The sequence below is a fragment of the Macaca fascicularis genome, chromosome 2, assembly GCF_037993035.2.
Source record: "Macaca fascicularis isolate 582-1 chromosome 2, T2T-MFA8v1.1".
Taxonomy (NCBI): domain Eukaryota; kingdom Metazoa; phylum Chordata; class Mammalia; order Primates; family Cercopithecidae; genus Macaca; species Macaca fascicularis.
Genome location: NC_088376.1, coordinates 99,908,955 through 99,927,648, shown reverse-complemented (window position 1 = coordinate 99,927,648; position 18,694 = coordinate 99,908,955). Strand labels below are relative to the sequence as shown.

The 18,694-nt window shown below is 43.6% G+C and overlaps 1 protein-coding gene across 4 annotated transcripts in view; it reads right to left on the bottom strand.

Annotated features, from left to right (window-relative positions):
- Positions 1-16,442, bottom strand: part of CTDSPL (CTD small phosphatase like) — a 119,194-nt gene extending 102,752 nt beyond the window's left edge. For 2 of the 4 annotated variants that reach the window (XM_045386477.2, XM_045386475.2), the window contains exon 1: positions 16,121-16,442. In XM_045386477.2, the coding sequence (XP_045242412.1) occupies positions 16,121-16,199 (79 nt within the window). In that variant the 5' untranslated portion in view covers positions 16,200-16,442. The remainder of the gene's footprint in view (positions 1-16,120) is intronic. The other 2 variants (XM_045386476.3, XM_074031686.1) reach the window with 1 other exon arrangement.
- Between the last annotated feature and the right edge of the window lie 2,252 nt (positions 16,443-18,694).

Below are 18,694 nucleotides of genomic sequence, written 5' to 3'. Positions count from 1 at the left end.
ATCTCCCTTTGCCTTCTGTTGTGACTATAAGCTTCCTGAGGCTACATCAGAAGCCAAGCTGATGTTGGTGCCATGCCTGTACTGCCCGCAGAACAACAAGCCAAATAAAGTATGTTTCTTTATAAATTACCCATCTCAGATATTCCTTTACAGCAATGCAAAACAGACTAATACAGGAGGTTACTCAAAACAGTACAAACAGAATTACCATATCCAGCAATTCTACTTCTGGATATATACCCCGAAAACGGAAAGCAGAGACTCAAACACCTGTGTTTATAGGAGTATAATTCACAATCACTAAAACGTGGAAGCAACACAAGTGTCCATCAACCAATGAATGGATAAGCAAAGGTGGCATACATATACAATAGACCACTATTCAGCTTTAAAAAGGAAGATAATTCTAACACCTGACACAACATGGATGAACCTTGAGGGCAGTATGCTAAGTGAAGTAAGCCTGTCACAAAAAAAAATGCTATATGATTCCACTTATATGAGGTATCTGGAGTAGGCAAATTCACAAAGACAGAAAGCAGAATGGTGGCTGTCAGGGGTTTGGGGTAAGGAGGGAATATGGGAGTTTTTGTTTAATGAGTAGTTTTGTTTTTACAATACGAAAAGAGTTCTGGAGACGAATGGTGGTGATAGCTGCATGGCAATATGAATGTACTTAATACTAATGAATTGTATACTTAAAGTAGTTAATACAACCAATTTTTTTTTTTTTGAGATGGAGTCTCGATCTGTCACCCAGGCTGGAATGCAGTGGGGCGATCTCGGCTCACTGCAACCTCTGCCTCCTGGGTTCAAGTGATTCTCCTGCCTCAGCCTCCTGAGTAGCTGGGATTACAGGCGTGCACTACCAAGCAAGCCTGGCTAATTTTTGTATTTTTAGTAGAGACAGGGTTTCATCATGTTGGTCAGGCTGGTCTCAAACTGTTGACCTCGTGATCCACCCGTCTCAGCCTCCCAAAGTGCTGGGATTACAGGTGTGAGCCACTGCTAAATTTAATGTTATATGTATTTTATCATAATAAGAATTTTTGAAAAAAAGACATTGCTAAGAGAATAAAAATATAAACCACAGACTGGGAAAAACGTTTGCAAAACACATATTCAACAAAGTACTTGTAAACAGAATTACATAAAAAACCCACAATAATAAGCACTCAATTTGTTTTTTTAAAAATGGCAGCAGTTTGAACACTTCACCAAGGAAGTTATTTGGACAGCAAATAAACACATAAAAAGAAGTTCAGCATCATCAGAGATTTAGGAAACACAAAATGAAACTATGATGAGCCACTATAATGGCTAAAATTTAAAAACTGACAATATCAAGTGCTGTCAAGGATGTAGATCAACTGGAAGTACCATACATTGCTGGTGGGAGTCAAAATGGTACCACCACAGAGAATATTTTGGGGATGATGGAAATATTCTCTATCTTGATTGTGGTAGTGGTTATACAGCTGTATGAGTTTGCTAAAACTCATGAAACTTTTTAACCTGGGTTACACTGAAAGAGTAATTTTTACAGTATGCAAATTTACCTTAATAATTTTTTTTTTAAATGAGACATGGTCTTGCTCTGTCACTCAGGCTAGAGTGCAGTCGTGCAATGATGGCTCACTGCAGCCTCCACCTCCCAGGCTCAAGCAATCCTCCACCTCAGCCTCTTAAAGTGCTGAGACCACAGGCGTGCATCACCATGCCCTGCTAATTTTTTTAATTTTTTGTAGAGATGGGGTCCTACCATGTTTTCAAGGCTGGTCTCTAACTCCTGGGCCCCAGTGATCCTCCCACCTCAGCCTCCTAAAGTGCTGGGATTACAGGTGTGAGCCACCACACCCAGTCAATAAAAAATTAAACTTAAAAAAATTCAAGGACAGAAGACAGGCCTATGTAGTGATACAAGGTCTACTACAGAGTAGAAAAACTAACGCTCACCAACAAGTGCTCATACATTAGACAGAATTAATAGCAACTCAAATGTCATACTTATTTCATGATTGCTATGAAATGTATAGTTCTTTTTTTTTTGAGACGGAGTCTTGCTCTGTCCCCCAGGCTGGAGTGCAGTGGCGCGATCTCGGCTCACTGCAAGCTCCGCCTCCTGGGTTTACGCCATTCTCCTGCCTCAGCCTCCCGAGTAGCTGGGACTACAGGCGCCCGCCACCTCGCCCGGCTAGTTTTTTTTTTTGTGTTTTTAGTAGAGACAGGGTTTCACTGTGTTAGCCAGGATGGTCTCGATCTCCTGACCTTGTGATCCGCCCGCCTCGGCCTCCCAAAGTGCTGGGATTACAGGCTTGAGCCACCGCACCCGGCCGAAATGTATAGTTCTAACTAAAACAAAAATGAATATGTTCAGCCATATCCTCAAAAAGAGAAAATAAAATATGACTCTAACTGAAGTCTTTGGAATTAAAGTCAAAGGTTTCTGACTTGTATATAAGGCAGCCAGATACTTAGAACAAATGTATGATAGGCTAAGCATAAGAGCTAAATCTTGATCGGAATACAGAGAGAAAGATTACGTACAATTTAAAGTACAGTATGAATTCTTATTGGTACTAAAAGGCTACATTTATTCAAGCCATGTTGACAAGGCAGTGCAGTCTGTTCAAGAAAGCCTGAAACACTGAAAGCTTAAATACTAATTTTGAAAGGTAAGAATAGCATCAGTCATCAAATATTAAGCTGCTTCTCTTCAATTTTTAAAGTGCTTTAAATACCAGGATTTAAAAACATTTTGGCAAATAGCCTTAATATAAATTATAATTACAAAGAAAGCTTTCAGTTTTTAACTAGAAGCAGCTACTCAGAATCAAAATGAGCTATTACTTAAGTGATTACATAATCCCTAGTATCCAGAAAGGCCAGTGTTTATTAGGTCCTGGTTTCAGAGGACTATACCACCAGTGTTTCCAGTCCTGATCCCAAATACAAAAATGTCCACATCCCAACCCAGTGCTACAAACAGTTCCTGAGACTTTGCTCCATTATTTGATATTTCAGAGCCATAAAGACAAGTATTTGCTTAGTTTTATTTCAAATAAAGCACTAAATATGCATCCCCATTTTTAAATATAGGAAAATGTATGTTAAGAAATTAAAGGGAAGAATTATTTAAAGGTAGTGGACTTTTAAGATAAAGATAGGTCACTAAAATACTGAACTTTAAATGTCTGGTAAGTCAAGATTTAAGATCTGCAAAGTAAGTTCTAAGATATATAATTCTTTCAACATTACCCAAGAGAATCCCTTCACTCCCTTTTTCAATAGCTAGATGCTGCTTCCCTTCGCACCATATGTTACCATCAAAGCAAATGAAGAAACCTGTGTGTGTGTGCGTCTGTCTGTATTTATTAATTACTATTATTATTATTATTTTTTGAGACAGAGTCTTGCTCTGTCCCAGGCTAGAGTGCAGTGGCGTGATTTCGGCTCACTGCAACCTCTGCCTTCCAGATTCAAGCAATTCTCCTGCCTCAGCCTCCGGAGTAGCTGGGACTACAGGCGTGCACCACCATGCCCAGATAATTTTTGTATTTTTAGTAGAGACAGGGTTTCACCATGCTGGTCAGGATGGTCTCAATCTCTTGACCTCACGATCTGCCTGCTGCAGCCTCCCAAAGGGCTGGGATTACAGGCCTTGAGCCACCGCGCCTGGCCTTGTGTCTGTATTTAAATCTAGGCTCATTTATGGCCACAGTATTTCCTGACCACAGCCAACACCTAGCTGAACAGCCTGGTGAACCCACTGGCACTTTTATGTATCCCCTCAATCCACACCCTCAACATCACCAAAAGGGAAAAAGCCATTTACTTCAGAATTAAACTTGAAGTGGTGTGGTCCCTTCTGAACACCCAGTGCTGCCATGCCAAATGGGGTTCTTCCCCAACCTGGGATGCTACAGTCAACTACAGCTTGGGGCAAGTTTCTGGAGCCCACAGACCTACTTTCAGGGTAGCCCAGACTAGAAGCAGACTCTTCTAACTGGCCAGCAAGCCCTGTCTAAGCACCATGAGTGCTAAATCCATATATAAGGTCCTTTGTGTTTGCCCCAAGAAGACATATCTGTTTACCTAAATGGATGCTTTCTGAACTGAGAAACAAAGTGAAAGCTATCAGGTTAAACGTGCTTGCTAACCAAACAGAATATTAGATTTAAAATACATTTAAGTTAGGACACTCATGAACTTGAAGCTAAAATTTTGATATTAAGACCAAAGTTTATGAATGCATGCCATTAAGGTTGGTTAAATCACAGTTGTCACTGATGCCCTACTGATCTAGACTTGGTTTCACAGTGAATTATCTTTTCTCTTTTTGAGGGACAATTAAGGCCGGGCGCGGTGGCTGAAGCCTGTAATCCCAGCACTTTGGGAGGCCGAGACGGGCGGATCACGAGGTCAGGAGATCGAGAGCATCCTGGCTAACACGGTGAAACCCCGTCTCTACTAAAAAATACAAAAAAAACTAGTCGGGCGAGGTGGCGGGCGCCTGTAGTCCCAGCTACTCGGGAGGCTGAGGCAGGAGAATGGCGTAAACCCGGGAGGCGGAGCTTGCAGTGAGCTGAGATCCGGCCACTGCACTCCAGCCCGGGCGACACAGCAAGACTCCGTCTCAAAAAAAAAAAAAAAAAAAAAAAAAGGACAATTAAGATTTTCAAAGCACTAACTGAATTTGACTTTTACATCAGTCATTAGCATAATATTGAAATAAACCTTTAAAATGATAACTTTCTAATTCTAGTCTTCCTTAAAATACTTAATTTGGATAGGTCTAAAAGTGAATCAGGGGACTTCTGCCTCCAAGAAGATGGAGTAGACATACTTCTTCCTCTGTTTCCCACTAAGTACAACTGAAAAGCCTGGACATTATATATAAAATAAACATCAAAAGACTGTGAAAGATGGAGAGAAGAAAGCAGATCAGCTAGGGACCTTGAATCCTAAAGAATAATAGGGTGGTGATTTCCCTGGGTTTTCTTTTTGCCTCGTAGATCCTAGACTTGGAGGTAAAGAAGCTGGCTACTGGAGAAAACTGACAGTTGCAGACAAAGAGTCCCAATAAAAGCCTACTCTCTGTAACCAAAGGACCAGAAAAGGGGCAGTCTAGCAAGACAGAAGTCTTTCAGATAAAACTGCTCTACTATAGCCTAATATTACCCCCATCCCTCCTATCACACACCTACTCATGCCAGAGAAAACCTAATGGCTACCTCGAATTCCACCCTCATAGGGTGTAATGAGGCATCCTACCACCCATGCTGGAGTGGTGTTAAAGGTGACCAAATATGAAGCGGGGACTCATCCCTGAAAGCTGGTAATGAGCTCCCTCTTCTCCCAGTGGTCAGGGGAGACCACATGGCCACCTTGGACTTCTACCCCTATCCAGCAGTAATGAGGTGCTCCCCTTCCCAGTGAGGCGGTATCAGAGGAGGCACAGGAAGAGTCAGGGCTCTTACTCACAGCCAGTGGTAATGAACACTCCCATTGTAGTACAGTAGAGACCACACAGAAGCCGAACTCCCTTCCTGCCCAGCAGTAGGTCAAAAGAAGCCAAGTGGGGGTCGAGCGCAGTGGCTCACGCCTATAATCCCAGCACTTTGGGAGGCCAGGGTGGGCGGATCACGAGGTCAAGAGATCGAGACCATCCTGGCCAACATGGTGAAACCTCGCCTTTACTAAAAATACAAAAATTAGCTGGTCATGCTGGCACGCGCCTGTAGTCCCAGCTACTCAGGACACTGAGGTAGGAGAATCACTTGAACCCAGGAGGCAGAGGTTGCAGTGAGCCGAGATCATGCCACTGCATTCCAGCCTGGGCAACAGAGTGACTCTGTCTCAAAAAAAAAAAAAAAAAAAAGAAAAGAGCCTAAGAAGGGAGGCTTGACATCCAACTCCACCTGATATTAACAAGGCAGGGCTTCCCCTTTCCTGCTGGGGGCATGTCAGAGAAAACCAACCAAAACAGAAGGCTTAAATAAGACCCAGAGTCTCATAACATTATACAAAAATGTCCAGGTTTCAATTGTAATTTGCTTGTTATATGAAGAACAAGGACTTCCCAAACTGAATGAAAAAAAATCCATACATGTCAACACCAAGATGACAGAGATCCTACACTTATCAGATAAAGATTTGAAAGCAGCCATGATTTAAAAAAAAAAAAAATGCTTCGACAAGCAATTAGGAGCATGTTTAAAGCCTGGGCAACATAGGCTGACTCCCGACTCTACAAAAAATACAAAACATTAAGCCAGGCAAAACAAAACATGTGCCTACAGTTGCTGCTACTCAGGAGGCTGAGATGCGAGGATCACTTGAGCCCACGAGGTTGAGGCTGCAGTAAGCCATGACTGCACCATTGCACTCCGCTCCAGCCTGGGTGACACAGAGCCTCAGCAAAGAAATAGTCTCAGCAGAGAAGAAGAAGATATAAAGAAAAACTAAATGGGAAATTTAGAACTAAAAAATATAATAATTGAGATAAAAATCTCAGTAGATGTGCTCAATAGCAGAATAGAAGAAATAAGGAAAAAAACCAACAAACTTGAAGACAGAACAACAGAAATTACCCAACTGAACAACACAGGGGAGAAAAGGCTGAAAACCAAAAAAGCTCAATATGGATAAACCTGTGGGACTATAACAAAAGATCTAACATTTATGTCATCATAGTCTCAGAACGAGAAGAGAAAGAGCAGAGCTGAAAAAGTACTCAAGAAAATAGTGCCTGAAAACTCCCCCAATTTAGCAAAGACATAAACCAAGAATGAACTACAAACAGAATAAGCTAAAAGAAATCCATGCCAAGACATATCATAACTAAACTTCTGAAAGCTAAAGATGGTAGAGCCACTTTGGAACACAGTTTGGCAGTTTCTTACAAAACAACAAAATACTCTCACCATACAATCCAGCAATCGTGTTCCTTGGTATTTATGCTAAAGTGCTGAAAACTTACATCTACACAAAGACCTCCACACATATGTTTATAGTAGCTTTATTCATAAGGGGGCTAAAACTTGGAAGCAACCAACATCCCTTCAGTAGGTGAATGGATAAACTGTGGTACAGACAGACTATGAAATATTATTCAGTATTAAAAAGAAATAAGTTAACAAGCCATGAAAAGACATGGAGGAAATGTAAATGCATATTACTAAGTGAAGGAAGCAAATCTGAAATGGTTACATACTATATGATTCCAAGTATATGACATTCTAGAAAAGGCAAACCTATGGTGACAGTAAAAAGATCAGTGGTTGCCAGGGATTGGGCAGGGGAGAGACAGAGGAATAAGTGGAGCACAGAGGATGTTTAGGGCAATGAAATTATTCTGTATAATACTATAATGGTGAGTATATGTCATTATACATTTGTCCAAATTCATAGAATATAAAACTCCAGGAGTGAACCCTTATGTTCTTGGACCTTGGGTGATGATGACATGTCGACATAGGTTTATCAATTGTAATAAATGGGCCACTCTGGTGTGGGATGTTGATAGTATGGGGAGCTACGCATCTGTGCGGTCAGGGAATATATGGAAATTCTCTGTGTTTTCTGCTCAGTTTGGCTGTGAACCTAAAACTGCTTTCAAAAACAAAGTACATTTTTAAAAAGTATTGAACTGAATGAAAACCAAAAATGCAAAATATCAAAATTTGTGGGACACAGCTAAGGCAGTCTTGAGAGAGAAACTTGTAGCACTAAATGCATACATTAGGAAAGGGAGAAAAGTCTCAAATCATTCATCTAAGCGCCCCTTCAAGAACCTAGAAAAAGAAGAGCAAAATAAACCCAAATAAAGCAGAAGGAAGGAAATAAAGATAAGAACAGAAATCAACAAAGTTGAAAACAGAAAAGCAATTTAAAAAATCAATGCAACAAAGAACTGGTTATTTGTAAAGAATAAGAAAATTGAGAAACCTCCAGCAAGATTGATACACAAAAAATAAGATGGAGGACACACATTGTCAGTATCAGGAATGAAACAGGGCATAACACTACAGATTCTGCAGGCATCAAAAAGATAATAAGGGAATAATGCTATGAATAGTTCCATACACACCAATTTGACAACTTAGATGAAATGAATCAAATCTCAGAAAAATAAAAAACTTCCCAAGTTACCCAATCTGAAAGAGATAATTTAAATAGCTCTATAACTATTAAGAAAATTCAATTTGTAGTTTAAAAATTCCCCCCAACCCCCATCTCCCTGAAAAAAAGTCCAGGTCCAGATGATTTCACTGGAAAATTCACACCAATTCTACACAATCTCTTCCAGAAAACAGAAGAGAGGTAACACTGATATCAAACCAGATAAAGACAACACAAAAAAAGAAAACTGCAGACCAACATCACTTACAGAAAAAAAAATCCTTAACAAAATATTAGCAAATAGAAGTCATCAATATATAGAAAGAATTATACACCACAGCCAAGTAAGGTTTATTCCATGGGTGCAAGTCTGGTTCAATATTCAAAAATCAGTTTAATCTATCACATTAACAGACTAAAGGAGAAAAATCACATGATTACACTAATTGTTGCAGAAAAAGCATAAGATGAAAGTCAACATCCATTCTTGATTTAAAACCCTCAGAAGAATTGAATTAGAAGGTTACTTTCTCAACCTGTTAAAGACTTCTATTAAAAAACCTACAGCTGACATTATACTAATGATGAAAGACTGGAAATGCTTTCCCCCTAAGACTGGGAACAACGCAAGGATGTCCATTCTCGCTACTCTTGTTCAACATACTGCTAAAGTTCCAGTCAGTGCAATAAAGCAAGAAAAAGAAATAAAAAGCATACAAGTCAGAAATGAAGACATATAAGTGTTCTTATTTGATGACATGTTTGTCTATGTAAAAAACCTCAGGGAATCTATAAAAAGTCTCTTACAACTAATAAGTGAGCTCAGCAAGGTCATAGGATACAAGATAAGTATTCAAAAAATTTTTGTATGTCTATGTATTAGCACTGAACACGTGAGCACCAAAATAAAAAATAAATACAATTGACAGTCGTTTAAAAAATAAACACTCTACAGCATTGTATGATAACTATGGGCAACAATACTATATAGTTTTAAATAACTAAAAGGAGGATAATAAATGCGCCCAACACAAAGAAATGATAAATATTTGAGATGATGGATATGCTAATTACCCTGATCTGATCACTATGCAATGTATGTATATCATTATATACCCTATAAATATGTATAATTATGATGTATCAATTAAAATATGTATAGTTTAAAAAGAACACTCAGATGTAAATCTAATAAAATATTAATAAGACTTGTATGCTGAAAGCCTGATGGCAGAATCAAAGATCTAAATAGAGAGACGTCATGTGTTCATGGATTGGAAGACTTAATCTAGAAAAGATGTCAATGCTCCTCAAATTGACACACAGGTTTAATTCAATTCTTATCAAAATCTCAGGAAGCTTTTTTTGTAGATATAAACAAGAGTATTGTAAAATTTATATAATGCAGCAACAAAACTAGAACAGCTAAAACAATTTTGAAAAAGAACAAAAGTTGGAAGGATCAGTCTAGTCTATATAATGACTTATTATTTAGCTACAGTAATCGAGACTATATAGTATAGGCAGGGGGATGGACATATAGATCAGTGGAACAAAAAAACAAACCCAGAAACAGACTCACATAAATATGCCCAACTAATTTTTGACAAAGATGCAAAAGAAATTCAAAGGAGGAAGGACAGATAACTTTTTCAACAAATGTAGCTGAAGCAACCAGACACTCAGAGACAAAAAACCAAACCAAAGTTTCACGCCTTGTTAAAAAATGGACTCAGAATGGATCATGAATGTAAATTTAATGTAAAATCATAAAACTTGGAAAAAGCGTAGGAGAAAACCTTTGGGATCTAGTGCTAGGCAAAGAGTTCTTGGATTTGACACCAAAAGCACAATCAATAAAAGGAACTACTTATATATTGCATCTTATCAAAATTTAAAACTTTTGCTTTGCAAAAGGCTCTTAAGAGGATGAAAAGCCAAGCTATAGCTAGAAGAAATACTTGCAAACCACATATCTGAAAAAGGACTAATATCTATGATACATAAAAATTCTCAAAACTTGACAGTTTAAAAAAATCCAATCAGAACATGGGCAAAAGACACGAAGGGATAGCTCATCAAAGAAGATACACAGAAGAAAAATAAGCACATGAAAAGATGTTCAACATCATCAGCCATCAGGGAAATGCAAATTAAAACCATAATAAGCTACCACTACATACCAGAATGGCTAATATGAAAAATAGTGAAGTGATAATTACTCAAGGTGATGGATACCCTAAATACCCTGACTTGCTCATTACACTATTCTATGCATATAAAATATCATATGTACCTCAGAAAAATGTATAAATATTATATATCAGTTTTTAAAAAAGAAATGAAAAAGGTAACTCAAAGGAGTTCTTTTTAAAAAAGAAATGAAAAAGGTAACTCAAAGGTGGCAAAAGAGTTCTGTAGCTCGTGATGGTGGTTATACAAATATAAATGTGTTAAAGATGCATAAAGCTATAAAAATGAATTCATGCAAAACCTGGTGAAATGTAAGGTCTGTAGTCTAAAAAATTGTATTTGCCAATGTCAGTTTCCTGGTTTTGATAATGAAATATATAATTATATAAGATGTTAGCATTAGGGGACACTAGGTGATGGGTACACGGCACCTCTCTGTATTATTTTTGCAACTTCAAGTCTATAATTATTTCAAAATAAAAAATTTTAAAAATAGTGACAACACCAAATGCTGGTGAGGATGCAGAGAAACTGGATCACTTATACATTGCTGGTGGGTATGTAAAATGCTACATTTACTCAAGAAAACAGTTTGGCAGTTTCTTTAAAAAGTAAATATGCAACTACCATATGATCCAGCAATTGCACACTGGGCATTTATCCCAGAGAAATGAAGACTTAGGTTCAAACAAAAACATGTATACCAATGTTTATTGCAGCTTTATTCATAATACTCAAAATCTAGAAACAATCTACATATCATTCAAAGCGTGAATGGTTAAACAAACTCTGGTATATCCATGTCATGGAATACAATTGAGCAATTTAAAAAAAAATATTAATATAAGGAACAACCTGGATGAATCTCCAGATAATTATGTTGAGTGAAAAAAAGCAATTCCAAAAGATCACATACTGTTTGATTCCATTTAGATAATGTTCCTAAAAACAAAATTTTAGAAATGTAGAGTGGATTAGTGGTCACCAGTGGGCTAAGGAGCAGGGTGGCATGGGAGGGAAGCAGTGTGACTCTAAAGGGCAACAGGACGGATCCTCCTGGTGATGAAATTTTTCTGTACCTTGACTATATCAATGTCAACATCCTGATGTGATATTATACAGTTTTACAAGATGTCAGTAATAAGAGAAACTGGGTAGAGGGCATAGAAAGTCTCTGTGATTTCTTAAAACTGCATGTAAATTTACAGTTATCTCCAAATAAAAAGTTTAACATAAAAAAGTTAATCTGAATCTACTTCAAATCTATTTCTGTCATCTGAAATAATGATTGCTTCCAAAAGTCTTCTCTTTGCTATAATTTTGTTATCAGCCCAAAGCTTAAAGTTTCTGAGTTAACATTGAGTATTACAAACATTTAAAGGAAACATACCTAGCACCTTAGGCCAAAATATCTGCTCAAACAAAATTTCCTGCAAAAATCTCATCAAGGACACATATTAGCTTACAAAATAATTAACTGCTTAGATATCATTGATATGTTCTTGCTAATACGACATACTAATTGAGATTTTTTTGGTTTTGTTTTATTATTGTTAAATTCCCTCAAATTATTTATTTCCTTTCAAAGAGCTATGGGAAATTTCTTTTTTTAGTTAAAAAATTTCATCTGTAAAATGAGTATATTTCATTAATAGTTAAACAAAACGCAAAGTTTCCTCTCCCTAGAGGAATCTTTGTTGTCCAGTCCTCTCCCAGAGGAATATTTGTTGTCAATTTATTTCCTTCCATATTACTTTTTCTGTATTTCTAAACAAATACACAATTGTGTGTGTGCGTGTGTGATTTCTTTTTTTACAAAGGTAGGAACCATACTGTTTATACTGTTCTTCAAAATTTTTCCTGCTTTAAAATGTCTTGAAAATTCACATATCGGTATGTTTAGATTTAATTTAGCTCATTCTTTTCAACTGCCTCACAGCATTCTGCTATTGATGTATCATAGCCTAACCATTCACCTGCTGACACTTAGGATGGTTCTAATACTTGCTATTGCAAGCAATGTAGTCATTAAGTGAAAATCCTTGTACGTGTTTCTTTGAGCACACATGAGGTTATTTCTCTAGGACAGAAACTTAGAAGTAGAACAGGAGCTTTCAATGTGTGGTCAATACTGCTGTTTGGCTGAACCGATACCTGTTTCCATCTATTTTCAATGTTCTCCCCTCCTGCTTCCCACAGCAAAGGCTGGAAAAGCTGGAAACTCACTTTCCTCACTCTGTTTGCAGCAAGGGGTGACCATGTGGCCTGGTTCTGGCCAATTAAACATCAGCAAAGTTTTCTGGGTGGTCCCTAGGAACGTTTTTTGCGTTTTTGCTTTCCAGGTAAAAGGAATACACAAGACTGGCACTGTCTCTTTTTCCTGCCCTAAAGGTGGCTGTGGTGTTCCGGGGGGGTGGCAGTCATGGTATAACATGAGGGAAAACCAGGAGAATCACTATGATGTTGGCCCTAGTATCAATGAGTTGCTGAACCAAAGCTATCAGCAGCCTCCCTCAGACAGCTTATTATGTGGGAAAAATAAACTCCTATTGGTTTAAGCTGCAGCTAATCTGGTTTTCTGTTACTTGCAGCCAAATGTATTCCTAATTGATTCAGTATTAAATTACTCTCTAAAAACTCTGTACTCACTTTATTCTCTCACAAACGTCTATTAAGTCATTTTCCAAACCTTTGTCTACTTTGAATATTGGCAGTCATTTAAATGTTCAACCAAGCTGATGCATGAAAAGGTTTCACATGAAGTAGAGCACCACTTCATATATTTATTGGCCATTCAGATTTCTTCCTCTATGACTTTCTTGTTCCTAACTCTTGTCCACTTTTCTACTGACTGTTGGACATTTTCTTACTAATGTGTAACAGGAAACTTCCAGATTGCAAAGTAGGCTGGGTTAAACTTACAGGGAAATTTGTCTCTTTATCTTGACATGATCAACCAAATCAAACACAACTGTAAGATATGAGCATTCTGTGACAGGCCAGGCTGGCAGTGACAGTCATCTCTGAGTTGTGCACCACCACGTGGCAATGTGTCAAGAAGTAATTCAACTTGGTGCAAAACACCACAGCCCATGCTTAGTACTTCCTTTGTAAATCTGTATCTAAAGAAAGATTTATGGAATCACCACACACTGTTGAACCAGGCAGAGACTTTAATGTACATCATCTCTTTGAACCCTCAGGTCACACCCCAGAGGTAGTCATTACTATTCCTATTTTAGAGAATGATGAAAGTAAACATGTAAAAGCAATAGTTTCTTTCCTATTATAAAACTTAAAATATTCCAGGCCCAATATTTTTTAAAACAAAGTAATTGTTTATCTCAAAATAAATTATGTAAAATAATGTAAATTTATGCAAAAATGTATTTTACATAATTTTATGGGCCCATCTGAAGATATCAACACGCTTAAGCTAGAAACATTGCTGAACCTATTTACTGGTTTATAAATCTGAAGAAATTGTTCCAACATTTGGCTCTAGAGTCTACTGCCGCATTACAGGTAACCAAAATTATTTCCATTTTTTTAAGTGAAGAACTAAATTGAGTAGGATTTCAATGCTTCAGCAAGAAGGACCTACTAGCCAACCACCCCACCCCAGGGCTGCAGGTAAAGAATTCCTCTAATCGGTTAACAAACAACCAATCTGACACTGGCAAACAAAATAGGCTGCTAAAGATAATAAAAGATTGTCATGAAAAGTAATGTAAACAAGTTGAATAGAACAAGCACTATCCTGGAGTATTTGTATATGGTTTGGATTTTGGAGAGATTGATTCTTTGTTTTAAAAATCCTAGCCGCTAGAGGAAAAGGGAAAGTTGGCAGAGCTCCTGCTCCTGGAGTCAGGTGGGGGGCAGCAGGAGGTCTGAGGCTCTGAAAATATTTCCCTGCTTTGTGCCACACCTCTCCTCAAAGAGCTGTGGATTCTCTCTGGCAAAGCATCACACAAAGCATTCATTCTACAGCTGGTAAGGAGCACAGGCAGCAAACCTCCTTGATGCCTCCAACCAAATGCTCCCTGAGGGCACACACCCAGCCAGGGCTCCAAGAACTAACAGCTCCTATGGCAGGAAGGCCAAATCACCAAGCAACTGCCCACTTGGGTCCCAGAGAAATACGGAGATTTACCTGGAGCACTCTCTTGCAGAATTTTTTAGACCATCTGAAAGGCACAGAAAAATGCCTGAGAGAGTTTGAATTCTTTATTTTACATAAAAGAAATCCAGTCTGCAGACGCATACCATGTTTGTGGTCTACGAAAACTGCAAACAGGTAAACAAATGCCCAACCTCAGGGTACCTGCTGGTTCCTTCCATTTTTCTGATGGGCTTGCCCAGTGGCCTCTGCCTGGGGAGAGGCAGAATATTCCCCTCACTCCCACCCAGATTTCTAGCAGGGGCTGCACACCTCACCCACTGGTTCAGCAAAGGTAGGAGCCCCTAGAAAGAAATCTGACTCGTCCCCAAAGCCGGTTGTGGCCAGCTCTGGCCTGGAGAACGGTCAGGGGTCCTGGCGGGCTGCACCTGACCTCAGTCCAGGTGTTCACGAGGCGCATGACAGAAAGAGAATGAGGCAAGCTGTAGTCACCAGAACAAAACAAGCCAGATTCCTTGACCCTTCAAAACAGTCTGTCCAAGCCCCAACACACTAGAGGCACAGAAAGCTCCAGGCATGCAAGAGAGGGGGACAGGCCAAGTCTCTAAGTGGGAATATAGACACCAAGAGAAAGGGCCAAAAGGAAACAGAATGGGGGGCTGGGGTCAAAATATGCCAAAATCAAACCAGGCACAGAAGCACAGTGCTGGCTGAGCCCTTGGCCAGCTCTCCGGGAGGGGACACTCCTGGCACCATAAGGGCTCCACAAGTGCCCTTTAAAGCTCGGTCCTAAGAGGGTCCTGGAAGGGCCAGGCCTTGTAAGTCCTCCCAACAGGCTGGTGGCCCCGAGACAGCAAAGAGTGGAAAAGGGAGAAAGTGGGGATGGCTCCGAACTGCCTCCTCTCCCCCACAGACTCCAGCACTTGCACAACCAACTAAACACACACAGACACATGGCCTCATTGTCTGATACACAGGAAGACACACACAGGTTCGTAGATAGGTGCACAGCCTCATTGTGTGTAATTTACACACACACACACCCTCCCAGTAGAGGTACACAACACATTCAATCTGCCAGTTGGGTGGTGTAGTCACACAATCATACACACACACAAACTCTGTCAGGAGTGAACAGACATAGAACCTCTCCAGGCTCACGCTCACGCACACACATTCCACAACCCCTCAGTCAGGCCCATACAAACCTCTAATACACACAACACAAACTCACAGCCTGTCAGGAAAAAAAGCACTCACAAGGTCTCCGTTAGGTTCGCAAACCCTTACAATCTCACAACCTCTCTGTGAGGTGCACACACACCCTTACAATCGCTCTGTCCGCGTGTGCACACACACACACACATAACACACGTCTGTGTTAGGTGTACACACAGGCGCACAACTTCTCTGCGGGCGTGCGCGCACACAAACTCACAACCTCCCGGTTAGATGCACACACACTCGCTCCCAGTCTCTCCGCCAGCCCCTGCACACTCACACTGGCTCGGTCGGCACACGCACTCTGGCAGCCTCGCTCTCCTCCGGGCGCACCCCACACCCACGCACCCTCCAGGCCCTGTGCACCCCTCCCCCAGGCCCGTGCCGGCGCCCGGCAGTGAACTCCAGCGACGCGGGGTGTGCGCACGCCCCCGGCCAGCGGCCGCCTGCGCCCCTCCTCACCTTTCTCGCCCGCGCCCGGCACCCAGCCCTCGTCCTCCTTGGGGTTGGTCACCTGGGTGATGATGGCCGGGCCGTCCATGGGTGCGCGGCGCGGCGGCCGCCCGCAGGCCCGGCCCCCCGCAAGCCAAGCGCGCGGGGGCGCGGCGCGGGGGGCGCGGGGGCGCGGCGCGTGGGGGCGCTCGCAGCCGCCGCCTGGGCGCGCCCGCCGCCCGGCCCCGCGCTCTGGGAGAGGCGGCCCGGGCCCGCGCCCCAGCTCCCGCCGCCGCCGCCGCTGCCGCTGGGCTCAAGCGGCCGCCGCCTCGTCACCATGAACCCCGGAGCCGCGCCCGGGAGAGCAGCGCACGGGGAGGCGGAGCGGGAGGCCCGGCGCCGCTGGAAGCGGGAGCGGGAGGGCGAGGGGGAAGGAGCGAGCGAGGGCGGGAGGGCGGGAGAGAGGGAGGGAAGGAGAAAGGAAGGGAGGGAAAGAAGAAGGGCGGGCGAGTGGGTGTGTCCCGGCCCGGGGACCGGCCTCCGCCGCGGGCTCTGCCCGCTCGCCTGCTCGCCTGGTGGGGGAGAGGGGAGCGGGGCCGACACGGGGTGAGTGGAGGGCGGAAGGGGGCGGCGGCGCGCGCGGGGGCCCGGGGCAGTTGAGTGGGGTGAGGGGCTCGGGGTGTAGCAGACGGCACGGGGGCTGGGGAGGTAGAAGTGAGGGGTGTCAGGGAGGCCTGGGAGAATGAGTGAGGTGAGAGGCCTGGGGTGTGAGAGATGTGGGGAGGAGTCTGAGGCAGATGGGTGGGGTGAGGGGAGCGGGGGAATTCGCGGGGGCCCGCGGGGGCCCGCGGGGGGCAGGATTCGGAAGGGTGAGGTGTGGGAGCCCAGGGGCCGAGGGGGCATGGCATGGAGGCAGGAGCGAGGAAGGGGGCCCGAGGAGGGATATTTACCGCGAGGAGGCGCGGGAAGGGCTGGGCGGAGGTGCTGGGCGAGGGGCGTCCCGGCGAGGGAACCGAGGGGCCTGGGGCGTGAGTGCGGAGGGAAGTGGTGTGCAGAAGTGGGGGCTGCCCAGAAGCGGTCTTGACACCCAGACGGCCCGCAGAGGGGCCCGGGCGCGGCGCTGCTGTGATGGAGGCCAGGAACGTGGGGAAGGTTCGGAGAGGCCCAGGGCTGCGCTGCCCGGCTTGAGGGGTCGCAGGAGTGAGCGAGATCGGGAGTGATCCGTGCAGAGAGGGGATCTGCGGACCGGGCCAGCGGCTCAGGTCGTGCGGATGCTGGCGGGACTCGCATCAGCATTCGGCCCCAGAGCCCGTGTGAAGGGCTGCGGGTCCTGAAGGACCAACCTCCTGTACGTGAGGGTGTCATGACTGAGGGGGGCCTGGGCAGTGGGCATTGTCGGGTGCCGTGCAGCAAGGGGACCGGGGGAGTCCGTCGAAGGCAGAAGAGCGGAAGGCGCTGGTGGCAAACCGAGCCTGGCAGGGACTGTGCTTGTGTAAGGCAGCCGACCACTGTCAGGCCTAGGACGACGGCCAGAGTGTGGGAGAGACAACAAAGTGCCCCCTCAGCCTGGGAGCGTCGGGGTCCTTTGGCGCCCGCGTCCTCAGCTTCCAACTTACAGGCCACACTCAGCCCAGTAAGCCAGGGGGCGGGGTAGTGCTGCAGGAGGGCGGGCCCGGGGGCGGGGCAGGAGAACTCGCGCGCGCTCTCCACCAATCAGGAGGGCCTGGGTGGGTCTACAGACCGCGACGTCGGTGGGCAGGGTTCAGTGGGCGGCCTCAGGCGAAGAGCTGCTTGCCTACCCCTGCCAGGTTGCGCGCGCACTTCAGGCCTTGCGGTCTTGTCCAGCTCTTCCGTGGCTTCCAGCAGGCGAGGCCAAACAGGATCTTTCTCACTTCCCCACATCTCCTGGATCCTGGAGCTGGATGCAGTCAGGTCCCGTGCTCACCGGGGGAACCGGCGAGCCTCTCCAAAGTATTAAAGGACACTTCCGGAAGAGCCTTTGGCCTGTGGTCAGCCTGCAGACCTCAGTGGTCTCTGTACCTGTAGGAGCCCCATGAGGGTCCAGGTGTGGGAGACAGTCCTGGGACAGGGCTCCTGCGGCCGAGGCAGGTGGGAAGGCACTTCAGGGGAGCTGCTGTAAAAGGTAGTTGGTAGGCAAGAGGTGGGCGTTCTGCTCCAAATCCAGGACCTCCACTGGCATTCTGGCTGTGTGTGTGGGCGGGACCAGGTGCCAGTTGCCCTTGGGGCGTACTCACATGTGTGTAGCTGCTTTTCCAAGGGCACCTTTGGGACCCCAGTGAATCACCTCATGGGGTTGATCCATGATGGTGGAAGAAGTGCCCTTTTAGTCAGTAAGCCAAGCCCCACTGTAATAGCCCAGGCTCCAGGGCATGCCCTTCTTAATTCTCCCAAGTACAGATCACATTAGGGCCCCATGGCATGCAGCATTTCCCTTGTTCTCATGCTCTTCACATTTGTTATGAGGATGTGACTGGCCTGGGACCTGGTGAACTCAATTTCCTAGAAAATAAAAAATAAAAAAATAAAAAATAAAAAGACTTCTGAATTCTAAGGGGTCAGAGAAGGATCTTCCAGAGATTGCAG